General features: G+C 38.5%; 2 protein-coding genes across 6 annotated transcripts; one reads left to right on the plus strand and one right to left on the minus strand.

Annotated features, from left to right (window-relative positions):
* The first annotated feature begins 649 nt into the window (after positions 1–649).
* Positions 650–12,458, plus strand: LOC113664044 (MOB-like protein phocein). 3 transcript variants are annotated; one of them, XM_027179645.2, is made up of 9 exons: positions 653–811; positions 978–1,139; positions 7,123–7,185; positions 8,423–8,523; positions 8,684–8,726; positions 8,897–8,983; positions 10,710–10,789; positions 11,022–11,133; positions 11,884–12,458. In XM_027179645.2, exons 1-9 carry the CDS (start codon positions 809–811, stop codon positions 12,013–12,015), a joined length of 783 nt encoding a protein of 260 aa, XP_027035446.1. In that variant the 5' UTR covers positions 653–808; the 3' UTR covers positions 12,016–12,458. The 3 variants fall into 3 exon arrangements, with proteins under 3 accessions (XP_027035445.1, XP_027035446.1, XP_027035443.1); XM_027179642.2 differs by lacking the exons at positions 653–811; positions 978–1,139 and adding an exon at positions 6,284–6,421; XM_027179644.2 differs by lacking the exons at positions 7,123–7,185; positions 8,423–8,523; positions 8,684–8,726; ... (2 more) ...; positions 11,022–11,133; positions 11,884–12,458 and adding exons at positions 1,231–1,320; positions 1,422–1,764 and having other exon boundaries at positions 650–811.
* Positions 12,422–26,575, minus strand: rftn2 (raftlin family member 2). 3 transcript variants are annotated; one of them, XM_027179633.2, is made up of 9 exons: positions 26,036–26,575; positions 20,308–20,488; positions 18,656–18,764; positions 18,266–18,467; positions 17,092–17,310; positions 16,220–16,326; positions 15,605–15,708; positions 15,452–15,530; positions 12,422–13,740 (listed from the first exon to the last, which is right to left on the minus strand). In XM_027179633.2, the coding sequence occupies exons 1-9, from the start codon at positions 26,172–26,174 to the stop codon at positions 13,537–13,539; spliced, it is 1,344 nt and encodes a 447-aa protein (XP_027035434.2). In that variant the 5' UTR covers positions 26,175–26,575; the 3' UTR covers positions 12,422–13,536. The 3 variants fall into 3 exon arrangements, with proteins under 3 accessions (XP_027035434.2, XP_027035436.2, XP_047670966.1); XM_027179635.2 differs by having other exon boundaries at positions 18,260–18,467; XM_047815010.1 differs by having other exon boundaries at positions 18,302–18,467; positions 26,036–26,572.
* Positions 26,576–27,458: the final 883 nt, after the last annotated feature.

The following is a 27,458-nucleotide window of genomic DNA, read 5'->3' on the forward strand; positions in this document are numbered from 1 at the left end:
CTTGTTCTGGAGCTTTAGGACTTCCAGAAGTTTCGCAAATGTTATTGGAGAAAAAAAAAGCAAGGTCAGGGGTTGACATTGGAGCAGCAACAAAACAGGACAGGAACAGACTGCAACACACAGTTAAAACAGCAGAAAAAATAATTGTTGCCCCCCTGCCCATTCCCCAGGATTTGTACCATACAAGAACCAGAAACCGGGCAGGAAAAATAACTACTGTCCCTTCACACCCTGGACACAACCTCTTTCAGCTCCTCCCATCTGGCAGGTGCTACAGAACATTGTTTTGCTGTATTATCAGAGCTGTCAGTCATCACATCATCCATATATGTTACACAAACTATTCCTGCTGCTGCACTATGCTGCTATATATTGTACAAAAGCACAATACTGCACAATATTGTTATTTGCACTACCATACACTCTTACACTTTATCTACATTACTGATCTGTCATATGTGATCTGTATTCCTAATTAATACTCGTACTGTCTCTTACATAATCTGTTTTGTCTTGTATAGTTCAAGCTAAATGTATAGTATGGTGCTATTTATGTCTGTACTTTTGAGAGACACAAACAGCTGGAACAAAATTCATTGTGTTTGTCAACACACTTGGCCAATAAACCTCATTCTGATTCTGATTCTAAATAATTTTCAGGCAGTGTGCATTTTGGCATACGTACTGGCCTTCCAAAGCTTTATTCACGTGGGTCTTTAGCCGTGGTGTGTCTTTGTTGCCACTCGCTTTTCTTTGCTCTTTCACACACACACAGACGACCTAGAGCTGCTAAAGGTTAGCTGCAGAAATGGTAAGACTAATGGACTGGGATAAAGCTGTTACTCAAGATGAATGAAAGAATGTGTGTAATTCTGCATTGTTTAGTGCCCTCTGCTGGAGTTAATATGGATTAAATTAGCTTCATTTTGCCTTGCAAGACTTGTCTCACAGCATTATTATCTTTTACCCCTCTTTAGGCTAAGGCTTTCCGGAATTTCCTGCCCATGTTCGACCTAGTACTGGTGGAGCGGTTAACAGCACAGACTGTGACGAAAGGAGGCATCATGATTCCAGAAATATACCAGGGCAAAGTGCTCCAGGCCACTGTGGTGGCTGTGGGACCTGGTGCCACCACCAAGGTGTTTAGCATCTCAAAAGCATTTTCTTTTTTATCCCATGTTTTGTGTTGAGAGATCGTTAAATTATATAATTTGATTTATTTTTTCTTAGACTGGAGCTGTAACGCCTGTCAGTGTGAATGTTGGAGAGAAGGTTCTACTACTAGAATATGGAGGCACAAAAGTGGTTCTTGATGATAAGGTAAATGTCTTACTGTATTGTGATATATTGGAGATAATTTGATTGTCCTTATAAAGATTCATAAAACTTGGTCTTTCTAATATTGTTATTTTCAATCCTAGGACTATTTCTTGTTCCGGGATGCAAATATTCTTGGAAAATATGTTGATTAATTCCAGGTAGTGTCTGCTAAACCACATTTTTCATCACTGAGGAGTGGTTTTGTCTGTTTACTTTTGTTCAGAATCAGATTTATTGGCCAATTGTGTTGACACACAACGAATTTGGTTCACGCTGTTGGTGACTCTGAAAAGTACAAACATAAATAATACTGTACATATTACATTACATATACATTAATACATACTGTACATATATTTTTTGGTTTCTTTTCTATGTTGTCAAATGTAAATAATTATGATCGTACTTTGTTATGTTAATAAAGTGAATTTGGGGAAATCCTGAGCTATTGTCTGACTTCGGATCTGTAGAAGTGTGCTGTAAGGTCTCATTCAGCATATCAGCCTGTTTAATGCTGTGGTTATTTTCTACACAGCTTAGCGGAATTCCGAAAATTCCTCTAAGCTCTCACACACGCGTGCACAGAGCTCAGGCACGGCTTCTCTCTCTGTGTTCCATGCAGTATAATAATAATTAGAATACTATAATGACTGCAGTATTGACATGAAATGTCCAAACCTTCAGTAGCCACTTTTCGCCAAAAGTATTGGCACCAACGGGTATTCTGGTGACATTCTGGTGACATTCTGATAGCCCCGACCCCCAAAATAAGTGAAATCAAAAATTTGCACAACATGGACATGTCATATATCAAAACACTCAGCCCAATGAGGGGAAGTGCCTCACATGTATTCTAATCGCATGAGAGTTTTGATGTATCACATGGACATGTGATACATCAAAACTCTCAGCACAATGAGGGGAACTGCCTCACATCAAACTTTACAAATCTAGTTAGTTTTTATTGTGGATGATTATCTAGACTTAAACTGCTTTAATTCTTCCATAGTTAAAGTTTTCCTTTTTGTATTTGCTAGTGTTCACTTGTGATATTCTATTTAATTTATCTTTTATTTCATTCAACGCTAGGGGGTTACGTTGTAATAATAAAAGGAAAGCACCCTTTCTTTTTGCTAGACAACTCAGGATTGATTTTTGTTATACTGTATACAAGAAGCTCATTCTGTTAAAGAGGATGCTAAATTTTTGACTACCCAAAATTTCAACTTTCAAATAAAAGTGGGGGGAATTCCTTATGGTTCTCCAATGGATAAGTTTAATGGTGAAGTTTTGCAATCGGTCAATGATCCAGATGGACATTTTGTTTGTCTACTACTTAACTATAACTTTTTATTATTATTATTATTGCTGTGAATTTGTATGGGTATAATAGGAAACCAAAGAATGATAATCTTCTGATAGCTATAGAAAACATACTTAAAGGTTGGTTGGAAAAATATCCAAGTCAACAGACAATACCTTAAAAAAGCTATGCACCAGTTTGACCTTAATGATATCTGGACAGAGAAATTTCCTAATGATATAGTTTTTACCTGGAGTAATAAGTCTGGAACTAGTCAGTCTAAAATAGATCTCTAATCTCTAAAAGCTTTCAAAAAGATGGGGTAGAGGTAGATATTTTATCATCCATTATCAGATTATAAATCCATTTTTATTCATGTTAAACTCCATGTGAAAAACACTACCTCTTATTGGAAACTTAATAACTCACTTTTACTTCATGATGAAGTTCAAAAGAAGATTAAAAATTTGATTAGTAGTTTTTGGATTAAAGCAAAAGTGGAGAAAGCCTTTAGTACAAATTGGGAAATTTTATAATATGGAATTGGGAAATATGTAAGAAAGTTTGGTTCTTTAATTGCCACAAAAAAGAAGAGAGAAGAAACAAGAATAATAACAAGAATAACAGAATTGTTTCAGAAACATCCAAATCTGATTTTAGAGGAGGAGAAATGACAATATTAATGAGAGAATTGGACAAATTGTATAAGAGAAAGGCTAAAGGTGCCTTTATTCGTTCAAGAAGAAAATGGATTGAGGAAGGGGAACAAAACTCCCATTACTTTTTCAATTTAGAGAGGAGAAATTTTGTGAGTGACACCATATCTATATTAAACATTAATGGGATTATCATCGATGATAATATAATGATCACTAAGTATTGTAGTGACTTTTATAATAAAGTTATATACTTCTAATTACTCACAGGTGACAGCTGAAGCCTTTCTGAATTCATTGCAAATTAAATCTATTGATGAAGATCATAGAGAATTGTGTGACAAACCTATTGCACTCAGTGAGTTAATGGATGCAATTACTCATCTTAAAAATTCAAAGTCACCAGGCACTGATGGACTGACATCAGAGTTTTATAAATAGTTTTCAGAAGATTTAGCACCATTTCTTTTACAGGTTTTTGTTGAAAGTATTAAGAAACAATGTCTTCCACCCACTTTAACACAGGGGTTAATTACACTGATTCCCAAACCAAAAAAAGATAAATATTTATTAATAAATAAATATATTTTATTGACAATTGGCAAATTATTTGTTTATTAAACAATAAGTATAAATTGCCGGCTTTAATTTTAGCCAGAAGATTAAAATCAGTATTGAATTCTATAATTGATGAATCACAATCGGGTTTTATGAAAAATCGGCACATTTCAAATAATATTAGACTACTCACTCATTTTCTACTGCTTTATCCGAACTACCTCGGGTCACGGGGAGCCTGTGCCTATCTCAGGCATCATCGGGCATCAAGGCAGGATACACCCTGGACTGCCAGGGTGTGCCAACCCATCAAAGGGCGCGCACACACACACACACACACACACGAAACCGGAGTACCCGGAGGAAGCTCCTGAGGCACGGGGAGAACATGCAAACTCCACACACACAAGGCGGAGGCGGGAATCGAACCCCGACCCTGGGGGTGTGAGGCAAACGTGCTACCCACTAAGCCACCCCTAATATTAGACTAGTTTTGGGTATTTTAGATTATTCAGAGTTGATTAATGACTGCTTTTATTTTATTTTTAGATTTTTATAAAGCCTTTGACTCTGTTGAGCAAAATTTAATTTTTGATACCCTTAAAAAATTAGTTTTTGGGAATTTTTTTTCTAATGCGATCAAAACCCTGTATGAAAAATACAGTGAGTCAGCTTCTCTCGGCTCACATTACTTCAAGTCCGATGAAAGGCATTAAAATGTTTGATAGAGAATTAAAAGTATCTCAATTAGCCGATGACACAACACTCTTCGTTCAAGATGAAAGCCAGATTTCTGTAGCTATAGATTTTTTTGATGAGATCTCAAAGGCATCTGGTGTGTTTCTGATTCTGAATAAATGTGAGCTTTTGGTCATCAAGGAATGTCCTGAGACTTCATACCTTAATATTCCCATAAAAACTGAAATTTAGTATTTAGGATTGTTAATCACTAAAGATCAACATAGAAGATGTTCGATTAATTTTGATGCTATAATTGAAAAAAACTATAAGAATTTTAAACCATTGGCTTATCTTTTGTTAAGGGGTCGAATTCTGATTACCAAGGCAGAGGCTATTTCTTGATTAACTTATGCAGCATTGGCTTTACATCTTGATAAAAAAGAATGCAAAGAGATTGACAAAATGTTGTATAACTTTCTTTGGAAAAACAAAATGCATTATATAAAGAAAACGATTATTATGAATGCTTATGAAAAGGGTGGTCTAATTTTTTTAGATTTTGCAACATTAAATAATACATTTAAAGTTAATTGGCTTAGACAGATAATTGGAAATACCAACTCAATTTGGAATTTTATTCCCTCACATATTTTTTCCAACTTAGGTGGCATTCAGCTTTTCCTTAGTTGCAATTACGATATTGACAAACTACCAGTAAAACTAGCTGAGTTTCATTGCCAGGCTTTTCTTTCATGGTCAATGATCTACAAGCACAATTTCTCACCGCATAGGTATTATATCTGGAATAATAAGGACATAAGCGTAAATCTCTTTTTCTTGAGTATTGGTTGGCATAATTCTGGTAGATCAGTTGTTTATTTCAAATGGTTTTCACTTTTGGTGAGTTTTTGGCTTTTTACAAAATTCCTGTAACACCAAAGGATTATGGCAATGTTTTTGATGCCATATCTCCTAAAATTTGTACTTTAATTAAATATTCAACAAGAATAAATACTCAACTTTGGTCCATACCTATTGTCCACACCTATTGTTAGTAGGATATGTTTGTCCTTTAACTCCCACAATAGATGTATACTTTATTTCAAAGAAATATTGTATCATTACCTTATGTTCATTCTTTCTGGAACCGGTTTACAGAAAAAGGTTTGGCTACTTCCAAATCAGTATTTAATTACAAATAAAATAAAGACTCATTTAAACTTTAAAAGCAATATAGATTGTACATTTTTTAATAACAGCTTAGAAACTGTGGTTCACTTATATTGGTACTGCCCACTTGAATATTGTTTATTTTGCTTAATTTTGGAAAAATGTGCTTTTTGGTGTTTTGAAGAATCAAAGAGACTACCAATAGTATTTACAAAATAAATCTGATCCTTTTGTTAGCAACATTTCACATTCACAAATGTAAATTTTCTGGGGAAAAAAACCCTGTTTATATCATTTAAAAAAGAAATGGAACTTTATATTGATTCTAAAAGATTGTCTTTAAAGCAAAAGGCACTGAAAACTTTGAAAATCTGTACTATATTTAATATTTTATTGTAAATTCCGCCTACCATACCTTGTATTTGTATTGTTATTGTCAAGTTTTTTAATTGATGTCTGTTGTTAAATAAATAAGTAAGTAAATAAATAAATAAATAAATAAATAAATAAATAAATAAATAAAATAAAATAAAATAAAATAAAATTGACGCCATTTTACTCGACATTTCACCCACCTGTAATAATGTAATGTACGTAAACACCGTTGTTGTTGAGCAATAGCAGTACCAGAAGTGACCGCTAGAGGCGCGCGCACTCCATTAAGTCCGTCGAGATGGTCATGGCGGAGGGCACAACCGTTCTGAGGAGGAACAGACCGGGAACCAAGGCGAAGGTACACCATCTCCTGCACTACATTTACATAAAATTTTAACCAATAAACTAGTTTAGGAAAAAGCTATTCGATTTCACCGCAACAGAGGCAGTGTTACGGGTGGTCAGGAGTCTCGTATGAAATTGCAAACAAGTCTAGCAGGCTAACGTTAGCAGGCTAGCCAACCTGCTTGGTTTTGCACAAATCACTAGCAGTGGACAACAAACCACTTACTTCCTTTTCCAGTTATCTTTTAATAAAGTGATTTATAAGGAATCAGTTGTTTAGATGCCTTCAGTTTGTCTAGTCACGTCAGACCCAACACTTTATCTTGGAGTACTTATTTAGCCAATTAGCTGCATACGAGCAGTAAACAAACTACTTAGCCATGTTCAAAACACCGCACTTGTTTGTTAAATAATAACGCCAGTGTTTTAATATATGGCTTATGAACGTAGTAAACCTAGATCTATGTACTAAGAACTAGTGCAGAAAAATAGTTAACTGTATGGTAGACAGCTAGTCACAGCAGATAGATCTTTTATGTATCTACATACACGGAGAAGCCAGATAAACACTAGCATTACAATAAAACCCGTCAGCAGTTATAACACGATTGTTGCCTTTAATGGTGTTTTATTGAGACACGGAACTTCTTATTTCTTCCATGCTTATTGTGGAACATTTAATCTCACAGCAATGTGTTTTCTCTGCCATGTCAGGACTTCTACAGCTGGCCGGATGAGTCTTTTGAGGAGATGGACAGCACTCTGGCAGTGCAACAGGTGGGCGCTGCACAAAATTAATGGCTAAATTTATGTCTTTGTACAGGCTTACTTATTAATTAAGGGATATACACTATTTCTAAAAGGTTCCGGACCTTTCACCAGCAAAACCATATGTCATTTTTTTTTGTGTTATATAATAAGCTTAATTCATTTAGAAAGACTACATTTTTTGAGAGTATCTGTGGGAATTTGTGTTCATTCAGATACAGGAGCATTAGTGAGATTAGCTACTGGGGTTTAGTCAGTGTTCCAGTTCATCGCAAAGTAATTTTGAGGGGATGAGTCTGAGTCAAGGCTTTGTAAAGGACACACATGTTCGTCCACACTAAATTTGTCAAACGGTGTCTTCTTGTAGCTCATTTAGGGCACAATGACATTGTCATGTTGAATCAGATTTGTGCCTCTTAGTTATTTCCACAGTTATTTACAGTATATAATATGAGGGATATAGTAGCCTAGCTGTTAGGGTGTTGGAGAACCAATTGGATGGTTGTGAGTTCGAATCCCAGGTTCACCAAGCTGCCACTGCTGGGCTCCTGTGCGAGGCTGATAACACTCAATTACTCAGTTGTATAAAATTAGAAACAGATGTCTGCCAAATGCTGTGAATTTACATATAAGCCATTTTAGACAATTGTTTAGAAGAGTTGAGGAAGTGTGTGATAGTCAGGTGTCCACATGATTTTAATGTATTTCAAGTGAGTTCTGACGATTAAGGGTGTTGAAATCTCACAGTTAATTAAAACATTGGTTAATTTTTTTTTTTGTAGCCGTGGGTAATGTTAAAGAAATTCCACATCATTATAAATTTATTTCACAAGTATTCTAAGCATTTTTTCACTTAATGCAGTAACATTTCTTTTATAGCAATAGAGCTTTCCATCCATGAACCAGAATTCTGATTTGATTTTGTTGCCTGGACCCTTAAATGTAATAACATTTGTTTGTCAACATTGGAGCATTTTTTTTTTTTTTTGTTAGAGGCTACATTATTCTGTTAGTCAAGTGAAATAGAAGCTAATCATTCCATAACATTAAATATAATTGTAAAGTCGTAAAATAATAAAATTCTTTAATCAATACAATTTTTGGCAAATATTTATGGTTTAAGAGCAAAAAAAAAAAAAGATTCAGGATTGCAAAGTATTCAGCATGGCAGTAACAGTACCTTGTCGTACAGTTGCTTTATTTTCCATGCCTGTGATGTCACAAGTCTCTGTTCTGACATCTTTAGTATATCCAGCAAAACATTCGCTCAGACTGCTCCAACATAGAGAAGATCTTGGAGCCTCCAGAAGGACAGGATGAAGGAGTTTGGAAATACGAACATCTCAGGTGACTCGCTTTTCTTTGCAGACAGTGTATGTGCCTGACTGCTCACAAGTCAGCTGACAGTGCTATAATAAAATCTAAACTATGCATGCACTACAAACTTTAAAGTCTTGTGTTTCCCTTTGAAACTTTCCCTAGTGACCTTGAAACAATTTTTTTTTAGGCAATTTTGTTTGGAACTCAACGGCTTGGCTGTTAAACTTCAGGTAAACTCTGTGTTATTTGAAAGGTATATAAATTAGTGCTCACTCATCAGGTAACCACACAAACAGTTTAAAATAATGGCACCGCCCTTGTTGATACAATCGGCTTTATTATGCCGAGTACTTGTCTCTTTCTCTTTTAACGGTTTGTTCCTGCACTTTCTGTCGGGCAGAGTGAGTGCCACCCAGACACATGTACCCAGATGACCGCCACTGAGCAGTGGATCTTTCTTTGTGCTGCCCACAAGACCCCAAAAGAGGTGAGTATAATGTGTGCCTCTGTAAGGGTGTGTCCAAAACACAAGATGCTACCTACTGTATCTACTAGTGTAAGGATGAACTGTTCAAAAAGAAACTTCACGTGGAATGCTGCCTTCTTGGACATCTTCATCTGGATATATTCAATTCAATTCAAGTTTATTTGTATAGCGCTTTTTTACAATTGACATTGTCTCAAAGCAGCTTTACAGAACATAAACATAGAACAAAAGGTTAATATAAAGAATAATATAAAGCTTAATAGAATGCAAAATTCAAGATTAAATATACAGGTGTATCTGTTATCTCAATTTATCTCAATAAATAAGAATGTCGTGGAAAAATGTGAAACTCGTGTATTATATAAATTCATTACACACAGACTGAGTGGTTTAAGTCTTTGGTACTTTTGTGATGATTTTGGCTTACATTTAACAAAAACCCACCAATTTACCGCAGCCTTGAGAGGCTTGTCAAGCAAAATCAATTCAAGAATTTGGGTAAACTTCACAAGGAATGGACTGAGGCAGTTGTGGTATTTCTCTTGTTAAGCCACTCCTGATCCACAGACAATGTCAGAGGCATCTTAGTTGAGCTAAGAAGTGGACTGTTGCCCAGTGGTCCAATGTCTTCTTTTCAGATGAGAGCAAGTTTTGTATTTTAGAGCACTTCATTTTCTAGCAGGATTTGGCAAAAGTTGGTTAAATGACCATGACTTTGATGTGCATGACTGGCCACCAAACTGACAAGGCCTGAAAAGAATTTATGGTGTATTGTCAAGAGAAAAATAAATAACAAGAGACCAAAAAATGCAGAGAAACTGAAGGCCACTGTCAAAGAAACCTGGACTTCCATACCACCTCAGCAGTGCCACAGACTGATCACCTCCATGCCATGCCGAATAGAGGCAGTAATTAAAGCAAAAGGAGCCCCTACTAAGTGTTGAGTACATATACAGTAAATGAACATACTTTCCAGAAGGCCAACAATTCACTAAAAAATGTCTTTTTATTGGTCTTATGAAGTATTCTAATTTTTTGAAAGAGTGAATTGGTAGGTTTTTGTTAAATGTGAGCCAAAATCATAACAATTAAAAGAACCAAAGACTTAAACTACTTCGTTATGTGTGTTTTATATAATATACGAATTTCACTATTTGAATAAACTTTTAAATAAACTTTTCCACGACATTCTAATTTGAGATGCACCTGTATATACGTATATTGTTTGGAGTACTACATATACATTATACAGTGTCCAATCAACCTGCCATGCTTTTGGGAAGTCGGAGGAAAGCCACACAAACTTATCCTTTTTTAGAAACGTAGAAATAAATCCAGGCTGGGGTGGTCATGCAATATTCACCAATGGACTAATGTTTAGTGATTGTACCATATATCAGTAATCTGGACATGTGGTACAGTACGTTGCCTTAGAAATCTCAAAGCATTTTCAAAACTATTGAAACGGTACATTATAATGACTGTTCTGTACCGGACACACCTGACCTCTATGCTCTCTCATACAGACTTAACAGAACATGTCAAATCAGCTCCTTCTTTAACAATTTCTGTAACAAGATAAAACTCGGACAATCCACGACTCTTCCCTGATAAATCTGTAGTAATTAAAAATATAACACAAGACGTAAAACATGGATCGACAGCATGGCTTCTAACATCAAGCCTTTTTTTCTCTCTCTCTCGCCCCCCTCCCTCCCCTATACAGTGTCCTGCCATCGACTACACTAGGCACACACTGGACGGTGCAGCATGCCTTCTCAACAGCAATAAGTATTTCCCTAGCCGGTGAGTGCCTCCACACAAAAGCTGCCATTCCTCGTATTAGGGATTGAGGATAAACAGGTCGGATACTGCTTATTTACAAAGTTTACTTGGCGAATGGTTTTATATATGTTTATACTCATGGTGGCATATTTTCAACATCCCTGAAATCTAGTTTGGTTTGCACCACATTTCTGATAGTGATGCTGCTCGAGGAAGTCGGAATGTTGTGCTCATTAACGTGTTCTGTGTACAGCGTCAGCATTAAGGAGTCGTCAGTGGCGAAGCTCGGCTCCGTCTGTCGTCGCATTTACAGGATCTTCTCCCATGCTTACTTTCACCATCGCCAAATATTCGACACACATGAGGTCAGCAGTTTTTATTTTTAGTTATTTTTAGAACATTATTGTTTTTGTGTTGACATAAAAACACAACGGTGCATGTACAGACAATGAAAGGAAATCGTGTTTGAATGGTATTCTTTAGCATGGCCAGTAGGTGGCATCCTGTGACAATATTAAAGTTAGTCAAGTACAATGTGCTTAGGATTCACTCCATAACATGACAAATGATCATGGCACACTACAACAACGGACATGGTCTTGTCGATGTGGACGCTAACATATTGCCACTGTTAGTCTTTGCATTTTGGAATAAGGTAGGTATGTAGCGTTTGTGGGGAATTATTTGGGTAGAAAAAAAGAGTCTTATTCTAAGGGTACTGTTACATGCATCCTTTTTGGAACAAATTCTTTTATGGTGTTTATTAGAATTTATTGGAGCTGTTGCCTCCAATATAAACACAACACTTGTTTTTGCCCCATTTTTCATGAACTGAACTCAAAGAACTGTCTTCTTCTATGTACACAAAATGCCTATTTCTGTCAAATATTGTTCACAAATCTGTCTAAATCTGTGTTTGTGAGCACTTCTCATATGCCAAGATAATCCATCCACCTCACAGCTGATTAGACAGCATGATTATTGCCCAGGTGTGCTTTAGACTGGGCACAATAAAAGGCCACCCTAAAATGTGCAGTTTTTCTCTCTTGGGGGGACTAGGGCTATACAAATAAATTGAATTAAAATAGAAAGAAAATGTTTCTCTTCATCTGCAGAACGAGACATTTTTGTGTCACCGTTTCACCCGCTTCGTGATGAAGTACAGCCTGATGTCCAAGGACAATCTGATTGTGCCCATCATGGAGGAGGAGAATCAAACTGGCTGTGAAGGAGAGAGCGAAGCCTGACCTTCACCTCTGCAAAGCATCCTGAACAACTGGCATTCAGTCTTGTTTTTTTGTGTTCTTTTCCTCCTTATAGCCACAAACCGTTAAAGCTCCCTTGTATATACGCGTCTTACTCTTGCATAAGTATCTGACGAGCTGCAAGAGTCTCTCCTTTGCTTTTTCTTTCCCCCCTCCTCACTATATGAACAAGTGTGGTGATATTCACCCTTTCTTTACTTAAGTTATTGTGTGGGTGGAGGTGTTTTATCTAACCATTTTTTAATGAACTGAAGTTAGATATTTTCATTATGATAGTAATAAAACACACCTCATACCCAGAGCTGCCTCTGAGCTGTATAGTTCAATGAACTAGCAGATGTTTGTGAATAGACTTGCAGATCAAATGTGAATACAACTAGAAGGGAAATGAGGGAATAACTGTTTTAATAAAATATTCATTCCAACAAGTTGTGAGTTACATCATTTAACACGTAATACTATCAATGGTAGTTTATACTGGTTACTTTAAAAAGAACCGCAGCATGTCATGGCTTATTAATCCTATATACAGCATAATATTCTACAACCTGTTTTTCCTTTATAGAGTAATTTAAAGCAAAATCAGTCACCAAGAGAATTAAAATAATGCATCATGCTGTACAAAGTCAATACTATGACACATTCGCTTTGATTCTGCCAACAACACAACACTTAATGTTTATAATAAAGTGAACGAGTGTGTAGTTAGTTCTCACTGGTATTTGACAAACAATTTCCATGAATTTGTAAGAATTACAAAATGCATGTCACCTTTTTGAACTGTGAGTGTACAACAAAAAATCTATTTAAAAAAAGCCCTTCTGTAGCACCACTTGAGTTCAGAACTGCAAACTGAGATAAGCAGCCTTCAGTCTGTTTTATTTTTTCCCCCAGGTTCCACATGGGGACTGCATATGAAAAATGGCCTAAAAAGATCCAAAAAAAAAATGGTGTTAATTTTTCCTGACTCTCTTCACTGCAGTCTGGGCTTCCTCAGTACCATAAAAAGGCAAGAAATACACAAATAGAAGTGTTCGCTTCTCAGAGCAAGCAGGAGAGGAGCCCAAGATGAGCTTCAGTGAATAAATCAGAATGTAGCTCCGAGGCTTTGCAGGTGTCAGGAGGACAAGAGGCGCTGAGTGATGTGTAATTAGTGAGGATCAAGAAAGAACAACAGGAAGTGAGAATTGTGCGAACAGTGCAGATGTGTGTGGGAAGCCTTTGTGAGAACAACATAATTGTGGGATGGATGTGTGCTATGCATCTTGTCAACTTATAGATCTAAAAACCATAAAATACGAGATGAAATCCACCTCGTTAAGAAATTGTCTTTTTACAAAAAATATCAAAAGTGCTAAACATTCAACTAGATAAGAATATACAGGGAGCGGGTAAAAGTAAGAAAGCTTAACCTAATCTGTTAGTGATATAAAATCTTCTATAGCACAGAGCTGAGCACTGAAGATTCAGTTCTCTGTTGTATATTTTTGCTGTGTGGGACCGTCACATACAGGTGACTTCACCTGCCCCGTCATCTTGCTCGAAGCCGCCATCCTCCAGCTGCGACAGGGCACTAGGATAACCCCCTCCAAACAGAGGGAATCCCACAACACCCCCTGTACTAGGGGAAAGCTCTTCCTCTTTGTGAGCCACTCCAATCCCTCGATTCATAGAGTGGCTCACCTTCTCTCTCCGAGTGCAGCTCCCCTGAGACACATGAAGGAGACGGTGATTAATACAGTACTTGAGATGATGTGGATCTGAGATTGTACATGAAAGCATGTGTTCAAAACTGACCTAAAATTAAGAATTGTAATATTTTAATAACATTCCTACAATGTTGAATTCTGGATGTGACTGAGTTGGTTTATGTTTCAAATGAGCTTCATAACTCCTTCACATTGACGTGTATAGTCGATGTTCCGTCTACAATAAATAATCCATTCTTTCCGCCTCATTTTCTCTCTAATTTGGTCTTCTCCAATTTGTACTCACCATCCAGCACAGGTACTAACCGTGGAGTTTCCTCTGCGAGGAAGCATGTGGGTTATTCTACCCACTTATGTATATATCATGGAATTTGGTAGTTGCAGCCTGGTGTTTCTGGGTGAGCTTCCCTCCCTCCAGGATATCTACACAAGGCGGTGTATAAGAATAGCTCGGAGGATCACTAATGACTCCAGCCACCCATCCCACAGACTGCTCTCTCTCTCCCCTCAGGAAGACGTCTCCGCAGCATCCGATCCAGCACCAGTCGACTGAGGGATAGCTTTTTCCCTCAGGCTATCAGACTAATTAACAGCCATAACTAACACAGCCTACAGCATACTTCCACAACATGGTATGCTACACACTGCACACTAACTTCAACAGTTCATCACTGAACCACACACACACACACTGCATTCATACTGCATTTATACACACTGGACTATACACACACTGCATTTAATTTAATATAATAATCTATCTGATTATAAGCTATCTGTACCACAGGACATTTCTGTATCTGTACAGTCTGTTGCACCTTAACATGTTACATTATATATATATATATATATATATATATATATATATATATATATATATATATATATATATATATATATATATATTTATATATAGTACATACTGTATATAATGGGTAGTGCATTGTAAATATGTCTAGTAGTACACTGCGTGTACTGACTATGTATAAGCACATTTCACCCGGTATTGAGCATTTTGCACATTTTTCACCTGTATGTAAATTGATCTTAATTTGTTTCTTAACTATTGTATGTAAATGGTTCTGCAATTTCTGGAGCTCGCTCCCGAGAATTTCACTCACCATGGCACATGTGCTATGGTAATGTGACAATAAAGGTGACTTGACTTGATGTACACCAGCGGTGTCCAATCTAATCTGGAAATGGCCGGTGTGGGTGCAGGTTTTCATTCCAACCAAGCAGAAGCCACACCAGAGTCTACTAAAAGCCAGGAACAACTGATTAAACAGGTGGAATCAGGTGTGGCTTCTGCTTGGGTGGATGTACACATTGACATCCTGCTTTGTTGGACTTAATCTGCAGAAGACTGAAAGCTTTTTCTGTTTATCTTATTGGAATGGTCAAGCTTTCTCTAAGGAAATAGTCATATTTGTCTGTGCTTTGTAACAAATTCAAATCTTTTCCATCATGGGAACACCTTAAGGACAGGAAAATTTAACAGGCTGAATTTCTTTTTTTAAGAATCTTATTAACTTTTAAAGAGAAGCTGGTGGGAAAAATCTCAGAACACTTTAAAGCTGTTATTACATCATACACATCACCTCATTGTTGATTATTTTCTAGAACGGTGTTTGTGTTCATTTGTAATTGGTCTCTGTTTGGTGTCAGTTTAGAAACAGCTCTGTGTAAGCAGAAATTCTTGGGTGTACCTGGCTGTTCTGTCGGATCGAGGGGGTTTTAACAGGCCTCTGCAGGAACACCACTTGTTTGGTGGCAAGATTTCCCTCACTGCAAAGAAAAAACCTGCATTTTTTAAAAAGAAAAAAAAAGAGACAGGAGTCTGAACAGTGTGTGTGTTTTACCTGTCATGGCGAATGATGGGTGTGGGCAGTACGCACGTTAGTAACCAGCCAAACTCAGCAAGAGTGTGAAGGAGTGGCCCGTAATCCGTCTTCACGTTAGAGCCCTGTAACAGGCACCATATCACATGCTTCACCAAACAAATAACTATTACATATCTTTAAGAAAATATTGACAGACATGAGTGTAGCAGGTTGTTAGGTTCTACCTTTATTGATACTGAAATACTACACAATAGGGCTTTCCACACTGTGCTTAATAACTGTGGTTATCATCATTTTAAACCTTGCTTTTAACCCCAGGTCACCGATTTTTTTTTTGTGTACAGTCACAGAAACCCCACATAATTCTGTATGTGGCAATATTTTTCCTCACTGATATGAAAGCATGAGACAAAAACTCCAACCTTGTGTTTAGGAATGTACACTGTGAAACATCAGATATGAATCCCCAGGAATAATTGTTAACCCGGGGGAAAAGTATAAGCAGCGTGAAACAAGATAGCTCAGGACTCACAAGATAGCTCAGGGTTTACAGTGACTCAGGGTTTACGGTTTCAAGTGTGAAAGCTCGTGTGTACTAAACAAGTATAACCTTTAAGCAGTGCATTTGCTGACCTCAATAACAGTCCACTGCTCAACAACGATGGTGTCATTGGCAGGAGATGCAGGGCTTCTCTCCTCATACACAAACAGCCCCTCTAAGGATCTGGGCACTGGATCACCTAAAGAAAAAAAGGAAAAGAAAAAGAAGAAATTCATCATTTACAGCCATAAATACACATTCCCACATGACTCCAAAGGCAGAGAAAAAGTCTCAATTTATTCATATGGCTGGATGTACTGTATATGTATTGTGCATTGTGGCTATGTATGATGAAATGATACAACATTAAACTGGTCTCATTATGTCAATGCTGAAAATGTGTCACTGACCTACTAAGACAATAATGAACTACTTAGAAGACAAATGAGGGAATATGGCCCTGCTGTCATATTAGCGCAGAGAGAGATAGAGAGAGCGAGAGAGAGAGCGAGCTGGAGTATTTGTGCTCTGTGCTCTTTCATGTTCTACATTCGCAGACTCCAGATGTCTACACACACACATCTGATTTAGCTGTTATTAGTCTGGTGCAAAAGAGGAAGTGAGGTCATGAGGTTGAGATGTGAGCACTAAATATAGTCACTCTGGGAGAAGAGAGGCAAAATGGGGAAAGGAAACAAAACAGAAACAGACACTAAGGAAGAAGACTATAAATTTGGGAAGTAAAAAAATAAAAAGTAACACAACACACAATTCCGGGAGCAATGGTGAAGAGATTTGGATCAATCAGATATAGAGTGTTTTTAATCAGGTTTAATCTTTAAATATCTTTGCCAGTCTAGTTCTTTTATAACCCTACAATGTAGTACACTTCCTTCATTTATTATTATTCCTTCATTTATTGATTTAAAATCTTTGAGAAGAAATCTACAGCAGGACAAGTTACCTTTCGGTGTATCCCAGTACACAAACGAGTCCACTAATGACCAGCCTTTGCGGTAGTAAGCTGCAGTTAGCTCGAGCCAATCAGCCTCCAGACTGCTGACAACTTGGCCCTTCCTGGACACGCGCATGGAGAGTGCTCCTTGGTGGTAACTGCAGGCTAGCGGGTCTAGCGGAGCACAGCCTGGAGCCCAGGAGTGAAAGAGCACCAGCAATCTCAGATCTGCAGATTGGACATCACAGAGGCAGTGGAAGGTGAGCCGTTTTGGTATGACTGAAGGTTCATCAGCAGATGAGAAAGTAATGCTGTCCCTTAAACTTCATGACAAGCTCTTTATTAGACAGATGTCAAGAAACCGGGAAATATATCAGGTTAGCAGATCAGGAACTTCTTCATTTTCAGAGCATCTGAAGCCCTATATTTGAACAGAGCATCCTGCTACATGTGGCACCTGGAAAATGACAACAATTTCTATCACTGAGCTGATGTGTCATCAGAGAAGCAGCATGTTTAAACTAAAAATTGCATTACAGCTGGATAAGCTGCGTCAGTCGCTTAATTTCCTCTTTTTTTGGTGTCCAGGTTCAGCTTGAATGTCTTTGTCATGTCAAACTCCACAGTGATGATTAATAGCTTTTTGGAAATTAGATACTTAGGACTTTAAAAAAAAAGTTCATAAACAAAAAAAATAAAATGTTTTTCCACCCTCACACAAATGTTCACCATCTTCAAAAGTGACTCATGGTTAAAACTCTGGGTTGTTGATTTGAAGGTCAGTGTTCAAGCCCCAGCACAGCCAAGCTGCCCCTGTTAGGTAACTGAGCAAGGCCCTTAACCCTTCCTGCTCCATGGCTGCTGTATCATAGCTGAACCTGTGCTCTGACCCCAACCTCTTCAGTTAGGATATGTGGAGAAATGTATATGTGAGATTAAAGGCTTCTATTCCCCAATTTCATTCATTTCAATGTAAATGGTGATATCAATGGTGATACCATTTCTGCTCTTTGAGATGCCCTAAGTACTCGTTTATAAGCATCTAAAATATAAAAGCTGTTATTTCAGCCACTAAAATTCTGTAAAGGCTGTCCCCTCAGATGGGACAAATTCCTCACACTGAAAGCCAACAATGTCAAGGATCAGACTTGTAGCCATAAAATAATTCAGTGTTTACACTGACTGAGTTGGTGCTGTATGGGGCTTTGAGATGTGTAACCTGGACTATATCCACTGTCCTCCATGTCTCTGTCTCCTGGTGGAGTGTGTGGTGGGGAGCGACAGCTCCGTCTGGGACTCGACACTCTGGTGTTACACCTCCCTGCTCCTGCCTGTTGAAGCACAGAGCCCACAAAGCGTACACCTCCCCGAGCATTACAGTTGACCTGAAAAATTCAGACATATGCAGTGTGTCAGCTTTATCATTGTCTGCATGTGATATACAGTATGTAAATAGTTGTGTTTAAGTAAAAACAGGAAAAACCTTCCAGATTATCTACTCAGGTTAAAAAAAATAATCTGAAAGATTTTTTTCAAGCAATTCATTCATATGCATCTCTGAGTAAACACTGACCCGGTCTATAAGTGCTCTCACAGTGTCGCCGGTCAGGGAATCTCCGGGCAGTGGCCACTCCTCAACCCTTAGCACTGGCACACTGTAAACCATGGCCACTGCATGCTTACTGCAACACAAACCCACACACAAACATTTCCACTTAAGTGTTTAGGAAAATTCCACTTTGCACTGGGTCTAATAAAAAAAAAATTTAAAAAAAAAAAAAAATGTTGGTGATTGTCTGCAGTTTCTCACAGGGGGGTAACTTCATTTTACACAACGTCCTGTTGCAGAGCCTGTGAAATGTATAACCTCTACTGTGTTGAACCTTGTTCAAGGTCGTGCTTGATTCGTCATGGATGGCATGTCAGCATGAGGCTCAAAAATGGCTCAATGGGCTTGCATGACAAGACCAAGTGTTTTATACATCCAAGCAACTCTCTAGGCACAAGCTGTTGCTTCTTATGTTTTCCTTTACTACAATGCTAACCACGTCAGGCCACAGTGAGTATCCTGACCTGGAGGCTTCTCTTTCACTTGATGGATCCTGTGTATAGCATGTTTACACTGTTTTGAGGTCTTACAGACTTTTTAAAAACCCAAGATTCAACAGATACTGTATTTTAGACTTAAAATTCCTATTCTGCCTCAGATACAGAAGTCAAATATGTGCAACAGCACTGGGACATGATTAAAGTGATTACTTGATGATCTGTTTTTTACTTGACAATAAGCATATATAATAGTCTGTGTATCTCCTTCCCTCTCCCTTTTTTGACATGCTTTCTGCCCCTTTGTGTCTCTCTGTCCATTCTACTCCATTTTTTTCTTTCTTTCTTTCTTTCTTTCTTTCTTTCTTTCTTTCTTTCTTCCCCTCTCTTTCTGTCGGTCCCACTTTTTAAGACTCAATTTACCATGAACAGTCTCCATCGGTGACCAGTTGATCACTTCAACAACAGTTGTAGACTTCATTTTCAAAACTAGAACAAATTTCCTGGTTAAATGATTACACATTTTGACCATATAATACACAGTTATAGAAGAGAAATTGTTTATAATCACACTATCAGGAGTCACCCAGTTGAAGATGGCTTCCCTTTTGAGTCACCTCTGGCTTGCATATTAGGGACATGTTTATGTGTTTACAATGATATCCTAAATTTCTATATTTTTGTAAAGCTTCTTTGTGACAATGTCCATTGTTAAAGTGCTATATACTAACATTGAATTGTAGGTGTAGTCTTGTTGCTCTGTGAGATTCCAATACTTGCTCCTCATGCACTTTAGCTACTCTGGCTCCTCTCACCTGATCTTATCCTGATGCACCATGTCTGCAGCTTTGTGGATCTGAGCTTGACTTTCTTTTGCTGTAGAAAGATCTACATTTCCCACAAACAGAGTTTCAGGGCTCACATATATTTCAGTGGATAATCAACTGGGATAGCACAATAGGTCTGTACCTGAGAACAGCTGCTGCAATTGTAAATGTCTTATACTAACCTTGAACAAATTTATTGACGCACTTAGTGTTACTTGCTTTTACTCTTCTATAACAAGCATGTCTGTAACGGTTTATACAGAGGAGTCTGGCTCCTCTCATATCTACATGTGGAATTCTGTAAAGCTGCCATCAACTGTTAAAAGCTCTAGTCAAAATCAAATTGTGTTACCTGGGTCGTTGTCTGGTCAGGATGGCCCGGTAGAGCAGGCTGCAGGGCAGGGATCGTGTGCGGCCAACAGAGAGGATGATGGGATGCAAGGCTACCAGCACGTAGCCCTGAGTGTAATAGGGCTGCAGTGCCTGAGGCAGCTCACACAGAGAGGACAGATACTGCACGGTGGGGCGACTACCTGAGACACAGCAAAGAATGCATTTTTTAAATACAGAATTTATTATTCTGCTGAAGGTTGAGGTGGATTTGGAGGCTATAGTGAGAACTCACCCTGGGAAGCTAGCCCATTTAAGAACCTCTCTCTCTCTCTCTCTCTCTCTCTCTCTCTCTCTCTCTCACACACACACACACACACACACACACACACACACACACACACACACACACACCTAGATGCGGTAGCCAAATTAGCAGTAATACAGTGAGTGATTATCAGAACAAAACACAAGGAGTTTGGAGTTGTAATGAAACAAACATGGGGGATCATCTTTCTCAAGCTGCCTCCAGAGCAGACCCCAAACACACTTCCTGTGTCCACAAAAGAGCTGCTGTTCACAGCATGCACATACATTCACATTCCCATAGCATTCCAACATACACACGACACGCAAACACACACAGGCAGGAAGCAATTCAAACTAAATCTCCTATTTAGATTTAAATTCCTGTCATATACACATGTGTCTTAATGCTTACACACAAAAGGATGATCAGACCTCTATGAAACAATGATTCAATCCCAGACATAACTTAGGCAAGCAGCGGGTGTCACGCTTTCCAGAAATGTGTTCCTGTCGCTGCATGCCATGTGCTCAAGATCACACCTGAGCCAGCAGAGACATGGAGCTGATAGCTCATAGGGGAAGGAGAGTGTGTGTTTGTATTCGCTGAACAACACTGGCCTCAGAGAGGGCTGTGCATTTATTCCCTAGGGGACTTTCCCCTCACACTCCCTCCCTACCTCCATTTAAACTCACACACTGTGCCTTCTGTTCTCTGTTCATCAAGCACCACAGACAGAAAGAGACAGAGGAGGAGGAGGCAGTGAGGGTGAGATGCAAAGGGGAAAAAAGAGAGGGCTCCACAGAAAGTGCAAGTAAAACAAACGAAAGTAAATGAGGTAAAAAAGGCTGATGGGAAAGAAAGAATCATGAAGAAAGAGCGAGTGACGACAGCAGATAAAGTAGAGAGACTGTGGGGCTGCAGGGTGGCAGTTTATTGGAAGAAGAGAAAAGCAGGGAGGGGGTCGAGAAGAGAGAGCAAGAATTTATGTGAGGTTTTATGGTACAGAAAGAGTTTTGGGCAAAAAAATTCATGCGTATAAAAGGAGCATTTGGTCAAGTGAGACACAGACATGTTGTAATAATGAAGTAGGGTATAATAAACTCCAAATACAGGAAGAAAAGTATCATTAATCAGTGAAAACACATGCTCACCCGCTCTGTACATGTTGCGAGTCCTGAGATATGCTTTTCTGCTCAGCACGGCTATAAAGAGTGACTATTTTAGGGGTCTATTGATTTCCTGATAATTATCCTCAAAGATGCTTCAGCCTGCAGACCCTCGGCACACATGATGCAGAACTGTTTGCACGATTCTGTGTAAACTCTACACTGGCCCATCTGGCACCAACATTCAGGCCATGGTTAAACTACACGGATCATAGATTTTCTTCATTCTGGTGTGAATCTTTATCTGCCTGATTTAAGCATTGTGTTGCTTCTGCATTATTGGCTAACTGTGTAAATGAACAGGGTTTCAGGTGTTCCTATTAAAGTGGGCTGGAAGTGTAAATTTTTTAGAAAAGACAAATATTTTTCCTTTAAGTTGTCACCTGTTGTACAAATTGGAAAAATGCACTCCTGTAGTACCCATCATCTCAGTCTAGCTAAACTAAACTCAAATCCTCAGGTTAGAGCTGGGCGATAAATTGATTTTTATCGATTAACTCGAATGTGTAGTTTACATCGATTTGTTTGAATGAAAATCGTTTTTTAATATCCGCTGACTCTCCCCTCTGGGCTCCCGTAGTTTCGAATGGGCTCATACATAGAACGTATGAGAAAATGACTTCTAGATCCTTCACACCCAGAGAACGATCCACTAGAAAAAAGGTTACAGGGAGATTGAGAACTAGCAGCCCAGTCAGCCAGGACTGGTACATCATTTGTCTGACCTCTTTGTTTCAGTAATCAACATCTCCTGACATTTTGTACAATTACAAACATAAACATGATCCCATGTTGAATGGAAGTTTACTTTTAGTCTTCGACTAATATAATGCAATTATGTTTGTACATAGACTTGTTCTTTCTCCTTCGCAATTACTAGCTGAACTGAAGTCCAATCTCAATTGTTAGCTTTCACCATTTCATCATGACTAAAACCTAATCACATTCATTAGCTCTCTTGAGCTCCTGATTACCAAAAAAGGCACCATTCTGGGCTCCTGAGTGGCACAACAGAAAAGCAATCAGCCCATCGTTTAAATCTCAGTCCTAGAGTCCATAAGAAGATAAATGGCTTAGTGTTCCCTCTCCTGTTGATCACTAACCAATCGCTGGCATCTGTGAACTCCTGTCTGCAAAATGTATGCACCTGAATGTATTCAGCTCCTTTTGCATTATCAGCAGATTGAAAACAATGTGATGGCTAGCTTTAGTATATCATGAAGAAAGCAAGCACCCCAGGGGATTAGCTGTAGTGTGATAGGTCACGGCTTACTAGTGGGTATGAATTTGCAAATGACCAAAGGGTTAAAAAAACATTCACCATTCTGAAACGAGTTACTTGTGAATGCAGAATGCCTTTACACCACATCAACTTGGGCACCAAACATGCCTTCAGATTCTGATCCCTATCGAGTGAACTGAATCCCTGATGCTGCAGCTGTTCAACGAATGTGAGCAGGCGATTAAGGCCAGGCAGTTTTAATCTGTCTGTTAGCTCCATTGCACCACAACATCTGGCCTTCCACAAGCAAGGACTTCTGTAGAAACTCTGCTGATGACAAATGTTAGCAGACAAAGTGATTAAAAATCTAATTGATTTTAGTGTTAAAAGTAATATTCATGATCTTTTGAATTTATTATTCACCATAATTTTTTTCAATTTGTGACATGTAAGCTAATTGATTAGGAAATACTGGCAGTTCAGCTGTTAAGATCTAGGCTACTGATTAGAAAGTTGTGAACATGAAGGAGTACTTGCAAATGTAAATAGGAATTTTCAGTTCTTACTGATAAATAATGCACTCTCTACTGAGCACTGAAGAAAGAGCAGACATTTGAGAATGATTTACAGCTGCACAATGAGTTTTGACTTGTTTGGGCCCGTGTTGGTTCGGCGCCATACGCTCAACCGCCTTAGGCTAAAAATACCACATACAGTGTATAATCTACAGACCTCTACAAGCAGGGAGCAATTTTAACTCTGGCACTAACATCGTGAAGTTTGTGGAGTCTAAACAGCAGTAGATACTTTTGTATAAATGATTCAACTTGATTGATTCAGTCTGGAGACAGGCTGATAGTTTAGCACATGCTGTTAACATTGAAAATTCAAAATAAGTGCTCATCCCTGCATTCCCTCGGACACTCGCTGTGCTTCTGAACAGATGAAGCTGGAAATCAAAGAAGCAACAGAAGGTGAGCCAAAGGATGATGATTCTCGCCATTGCTAGTAATGGTTTTGTGATTGTCAGACAACATCATTAGTATTAAAACACACAGAAATACAAGCTTGATGCCAGCCTGAGTTCCTGCTGTTGTTTATCTGAAATAATTCAATCATTCACATCTTGATTTCACAGGGTTACTTGTAGTTGAAGTTAGAGAACAGAGAAATCTGTTCTTTGGAAGACAGATGAGAACTAATGTGCATCAAATGATCAGTTAACTTCCTCCATAACTAGGACATTTATATCCTTGCTAGTAGATGGAACCACAGATCCCTAAGTTCTACCAGCTGAACAGTTTGTAATAGCAGGATGTCAGTTCTTTTTTCTTTTGTAGTCACTTTTGTTTATTCTCACTCTAAATTTGGTTAACAGAAGAGACAGACTTTACTAATTATCCGAGACAAAGTGCTGTCCAGCTGCAGCTCTGGAACGAGGAGTGATGCCTGAATCAATGCTCTATGATAACTCTTGACTTAAACCTGCTTTTTTTTTAGCAGTCTAGTTGAAATTCTGTGCCTTGAAAGAAAAAAAATAAATATCGATGTTTTGAGTCATTAAATATGTGACTGTCCTTGGCTCTATAATAGTAAGCAATCACAGTCCAGCTGTAGTAACCAATCAGGAAACTGTACAGACACCCAAGACAAACACAGACTATAAATAGAAAAGAAGCACATTGATGATGTAGTAGAGGAACTAATAAACTACTTTCAAAGGGTGTCAAAACTTTGGCTTCACAGGTCACTATTGTTTTTAGAAGATCCTATAATTTATCCTTTCATCATTTTTGACTATTACCTAGCAACATTATTACTTAGCTGTATGTCCATAACCTTTAGCCCAATAATGCTGATCTTTCTTGCAATGTGTACAGACATTTCTGAATTCTGAATCTAGTACACAACAGCTTGAACAACTTCTCTGCTGGTTTTCTCTATTATCTATCCTTACCGTTGCATTGTTTAGGTGCAGGTCATTGGTTATAGGACTATAGTGGTCAACACTGCTTACAGCAGCTTTAATGGGAATATTGAACATCTGGGTACAGTGGTGATGTGATGGCTGAATGTTCCCGTACCACCCACTTTAATAGGAACAGCTGTACACCTGCTCATTCATGCAGATTACCAATCAGCCGATCACTCGGCAGCAGCACAATGCATAAAATCATGTGCATAGAGCTAAAGAATGAGGTAAAAAAAAAAGTGATTCGTTTCTGAGATGCTTTTCTGCTGACTAAAGTGGTAAAGCGTGCATAATTGAGTTACTACAGACTTCCTGTCAGCTCACATCGGTCTGGTCATTATTCTCTGATCTTTCTTATCAACAGGGTGATTCAGACTGCAGACTCTCTGCTTACAGGATGTTTCTGTTTTTTTGCATTAGTCCCATAACTATTGAGACTTCTCTGTGTAAAAATCCCAGGAGATCATCAGTTTATTAAACACTCAAGACATTTCACGTGGCACGTACAACCATCACGGTTGAAGTCAAGGAGATCACCTTAACCCCATTCTGATGTTTGTCGTGAACACTGACTGAAGCGCTTGACCTAATTTTATTCAACGATAATTGCAAAACCGTGTTGTTTAGGTGTCCTTGTTTAAGTGGACAGTGAGACAGTGTGCAGTGTTTTGTATAAACATCTCAAACCAGTTGTAGTTTTCAGAATTATAATGATACACCAATTCTGTATGGATTCACTGGAACAACAAAAACAATAACAAGTCTAGGAAGTGTGTACACTCAACACTACAGGGATGTAGAAGAATGTCCTGTGGAAACATTTCTTGTGAAAAACGTCACCTTTTTGCATTGATATAACGAGAATCAGAAGAGTCCTCCTGAAATCTCTCTAAATTTGACCCTGGAGTTGCTATAAAAAAAAAAAAAAAAGGCAAGTTTGCTTAACCTCATGTGAGCTTGTGCCAGACTGCCACATTTATACACAGCGTTCAGGAATTTCAGTGGGTTGTTTTTAAAGTCAGAGCAAACTTCTACAAATGAACCTTAGTGTTGTTTGTGAACTGAAAAGCCAACACGTACCTTCTAAACTGAAGTCCAGCAGCACGTACTCGTACACGGTGTCGGTTTTGGTCTCCACTTGTGGTCTCCTCAGGGTGGAGTAAATTTTGCCCGGGCTGCTGTCCTCAGGCTCCTCCAGTTTCCGCAGTCCACATCCCATCGTGGCGGAACCTCCGGCGTGAGCGCGCACTACAGAACCCGAACCTGGGAAACCGAACCGACTCCCAAGCACGCGCAAAGGGAGCGCGCTTTCGGGCACGAGCCTAATTCTCCATTCTCGGTTCCATAATTAACGAGAACACGCAAATAACCCGACGGAAGAAAAAAAGAAAACGTTCAGTCGCAAGACTGGAAAAATTCTCCCCTAACAAAATGGTGAAACAATCAAAAGTTGTATAAAGACGTTATATCCAACTGCGCTCCTGCTATTCTGAGCTCAATAATATATTTTTTTTAACTCTACAGCAAGGGGAAGAAATGGCTTCCCTAACAAAAAGCGCTCTGGCAGTTAAAACAAAAAACTCAAACTCGTGGCTGGAGTGAAGAAGTGGAGATGGAACTGAATTAGGGGCGGGGGAAAGGAGGAGAGGAGTCTGAAGATTGCGCATGCGTAATGATGGTCCAACCCATATACCAAAACAAACTTTAATATTTCCTACAGTATGGATATACTTGGCTATACATAGTTCACAGGCAACGTTTGAAAGACTATTACACATAATCAAAAACTGCATATAAAAATGCAAAGATAAGTAGAGTAAAAATATCCAGAATTATGCTAAATATACACACTAATGATTTCTGCGTAATGATACATTATATGGCAAAAGTGTGTTAACACCTGACCATTAAACTCAAACTGTTGTATACTGTAGAGTTACAAATTCCTTTCACTGCAAATAAGCAGCCCAAACCTCTTCCAGCATGACAATGTCACTGTGCACAAAGTGAGTTCCGTAAAGACATATTTTGGAGTAATAAAAGGACTCGAATGTTCTGCACGGCCCTGATCTCAACCGCACTGAACACTTTTGGGATGAACTAAAACACTTACTGCACCCCAAACCTCTTCAACAAGCAACAGCACCTGATCTCATCATTGTTCTTATGGTGAATGAGCACAAATCCCCACAGTCATGTGCCAACATGCAACCAAGAGCCTTCTTAGAAGAGTGGAGGTTATTATAGCAGCAAAGGAGTTACCAACACTAGCTTTGTTGATGTCCCTGATTTTGGAACAAATGAAAAAAAAAAACATACATTTAGACCACACTAAAGTTTTCTGATTTCTGTTTATCAAACACACACACACACACACACACACACACACACACACACACACACACACACACACACACACACACACACACACACACACACACACACAGCCTTGCCTGTGTTTATATTTCCGGCAGCTTTAAAGAGAAGCATTATACAGGTTGAT

Source organism: Tachysurus fulvidraco, chromosome 6 (assembly GCF_022655615.1).
Source record: "Tachysurus fulvidraco isolate hzauxx_2018 chromosome 6, HZAU_PFXX_2.0, whole genome shotgun sequence".
Taxonomy (NCBI): domain Eukaryota; kingdom Metazoa; phylum Chordata; class Actinopteri; order Siluriformes; family Bagridae; genus Tachysurus; species Tachysurus fulvidraco.